Here is a 2,500-nt window from a genome sequence, read left to right on the forward strand (position 1 = left end):
GTATGTATGTATGTATGTATGTATGTATGTATGTATGTATGTATGTATGTATGTATATATGTATGTATATATGTATGTATATATGTATGTATATATGTATGTATATATGTATGTATATATATATATATATATATATATATATATATATATATATATATATATATATATATATATATATAGATTTGTCATCATGATTGAAATTTGTAATTACAGCTTTTAGATCAATGGTAATGGTATGTCCAATTTTCTCACATAATTTTTTTTTCAAAATCCCTCCAAAAAATGTATTATACAGGGCAAATCCCATGTTTTAGATATGCCAATTCATGTTATTTATTTATTTGTTCCAGTAAAAAAATTCTTAGACAAGAAATTTTATTATAGCGACAAGGAATATTTCTGACATGTTTATTTGTACAATTTTTACTGAATAAATCAATACCCATGATCTTAAGAGAAGGTGTTTGAGTTTTTATATCTTGATACATCAGATGACAATTCCTGACCACTCTGAGGAAGAGCCTTTACAACAGCATTAAACTCTTAGAATTTTACTGGAAAGCATTTGGTTTTCAGAAAACTTTCATAATTATAAATAATTCCATTGCGTTCAAATAAATCTGAAACATAAATTATGCCGCTTTCAACCTAGACTTTATTGTATGAAGATTTTTATTTTTAAAATAATAGTATTATTCCAAAGGATTTCCTTATGGGGGGAATTAAGTACATGACATAATTTCCACGCCAATAATGCTTGCTGATGAAATTTCGAGAGTTTAAGTGGCAATAAAAAAATCTCCAATAAATAGTTATATCAGTGATCGTCCCCAGTGACGTCATTTGCCTATAGCGAATCACGCTTCGATTACTTGACAAATGGATGGATATACTTCCTGTTTTTCCTGGACACACTTTGACGTCTCCGTACAATTTACTTACTGCTAAAACTAACTTTAACTAAATGGCCACTCCGGTTTCAAGTTTGAATCAGCTTGTTTCGCAAGCTACTGGTTTGTTCAAACAAATGTTTGGCGATGAGGCTCCTAAAATAGCAGCCTGTGCTCCCGGAAGAGTCAACCTGATCGGAGAGCACACAGACTACAACGAGGGATACGTACTACCAATGGTAAAAATGTTTTCTACCTAGCACCTTAGTGACAGAAACCAAAAATATTGTGTGACCACTGACCAATACTGCGTGTGTGTGAGCCAGGCATTACCCCTGGTCACCGTTGTGGTTGGAAGTGCTGCTTCATCTGGTCATCAGGCTACCATTGTCACTGCGAGCGAGCATGCCGATGAGCCAAGGAGAGTAGACTTGAGATTGCCAAATGAGGGATTCTCACAGTCTCCAGGGCTGCCAGATGAGGGATTTCCACTGTCTCCCGGGTTACCATATTGGGCCAATTACGTGAGGGGCGTTATACACCATTACAGAGGTAAAATCCACTACCGCACAGCAAAATCATTGACATTAAGGGAACCCAGGAATGACGCAAACAATGCCACGTATTTGTATAGATCTGGAGTCAAAATTCATGTCAACAGTAAAAATACCCCCACAAAATGATTCAGTAGTGGTTTTAGGTTTGTTTTGTGACAGTATCAGCTGTATTCATGACACCTTTTAAAGCTGGCAACTGTTTACAAATCATTCAGCACATGTTCCGGTTCCTTCATCCAACCTCAACTACTTCAATAATAATCTCACTACTTCCATCTCCAGGCCACCATCTGCAGTACATGATATTATCTCGCTCACACATGATCAAATACTTATTTTAACGACCACTACCACGAGACTGCATTACAAACAACAAAAATGGGGGAACAGAATCTAAAAAAAAAATAATAATCTCTGGTCTTTGCAACACGTCAACATCATCATAAATCTGAACACTCCGAGAAAGACAGAAAGGCACCTAACACCCTTAATATGGCTTTTTTGAATGTATACTCTCTATTAAATAAATATTTTATTGTTAATGACTTAATTTTAGATTACAAACTTGACTGTCTATTTTTAACTGAAACCTGGGTCGGTGCAGATGCACAAACATTTCTTAAGTAGGCCTCCCCAGCAAATTTGAGTTTTTCTTATTTTGTGGTAGGGGGGGGAGGTGACACACCATCAATAACAACAAATACTCTGGTGGTGAAACCAATTTCCCATTTGACCATTTGATCACGTGGGCGCTGCATGCTACATCCAGACGCTGCTGGATAGAAAACCAGAAGTGGCGGCTGAAATGGACTGCTTGTATATGAGGGCTAATATGGGAATATTTTTATTTAGTCCGATGAGATTCTGATACTATTTTTTGACTGATATAGGACTTAAGTCCGATACCAATATTGGATCGGACACCCTTAGCTCCTAAAAGTAACTAATAGTTAGAGTTTTATTCTAATGAAGATCCCAATATTGCATATAACGCTTTTTCAGTCTATCATGAGCACTTTATTCGATAAACATTGCCTATTAATTAAAGTCACA

General features: G+C 35.7%; 1 protein-coding gene across 2 annotated transcripts in view; it reads left to right on the top strand.

Annotated features, from left to right (window-relative positions):
• Positions 1 to 858: 858 nt before the first annotated feature.
• Positions 859 to 2,500, top strand: part of galk1 (galactokinase 1) — a 17,822-nt gene continuing 16,180 nt past the window's right edge. For both annotated transcript variants that reach the window (XM_086065039.1, XM_086065040.1), the window contains exons 1-2: positions 859 to 1,129; positions 1,217 to 1,442. In XM_086065039.1, coding sequence (XP_085921165.1) covers positions 965 to 1,129; positions 1,217 to 1,442 — 391 coding nt within the window. In that variant the 5' untranslated portion in view covers positions 859 to 964. The remainder of the gene's footprint in view (positions 1,130 to 1,216; positions 1,443 to 2,500) is intronic.

This window comes from Leptonotus elevatus, chromosome 20, assembly GCF_054856555.1.
Source record: "Leptonotus elevatus isolate MCC_2025b chromosome 20, RoL_Lele_1.0, whole genome shotgun sequence".
Lineage (NCBI taxonomy): Eukaryota > Metazoa > Chordata > Actinopteri > Syngnathiformes > Syngnathidae > Leptonotus > Leptonotus elevatus.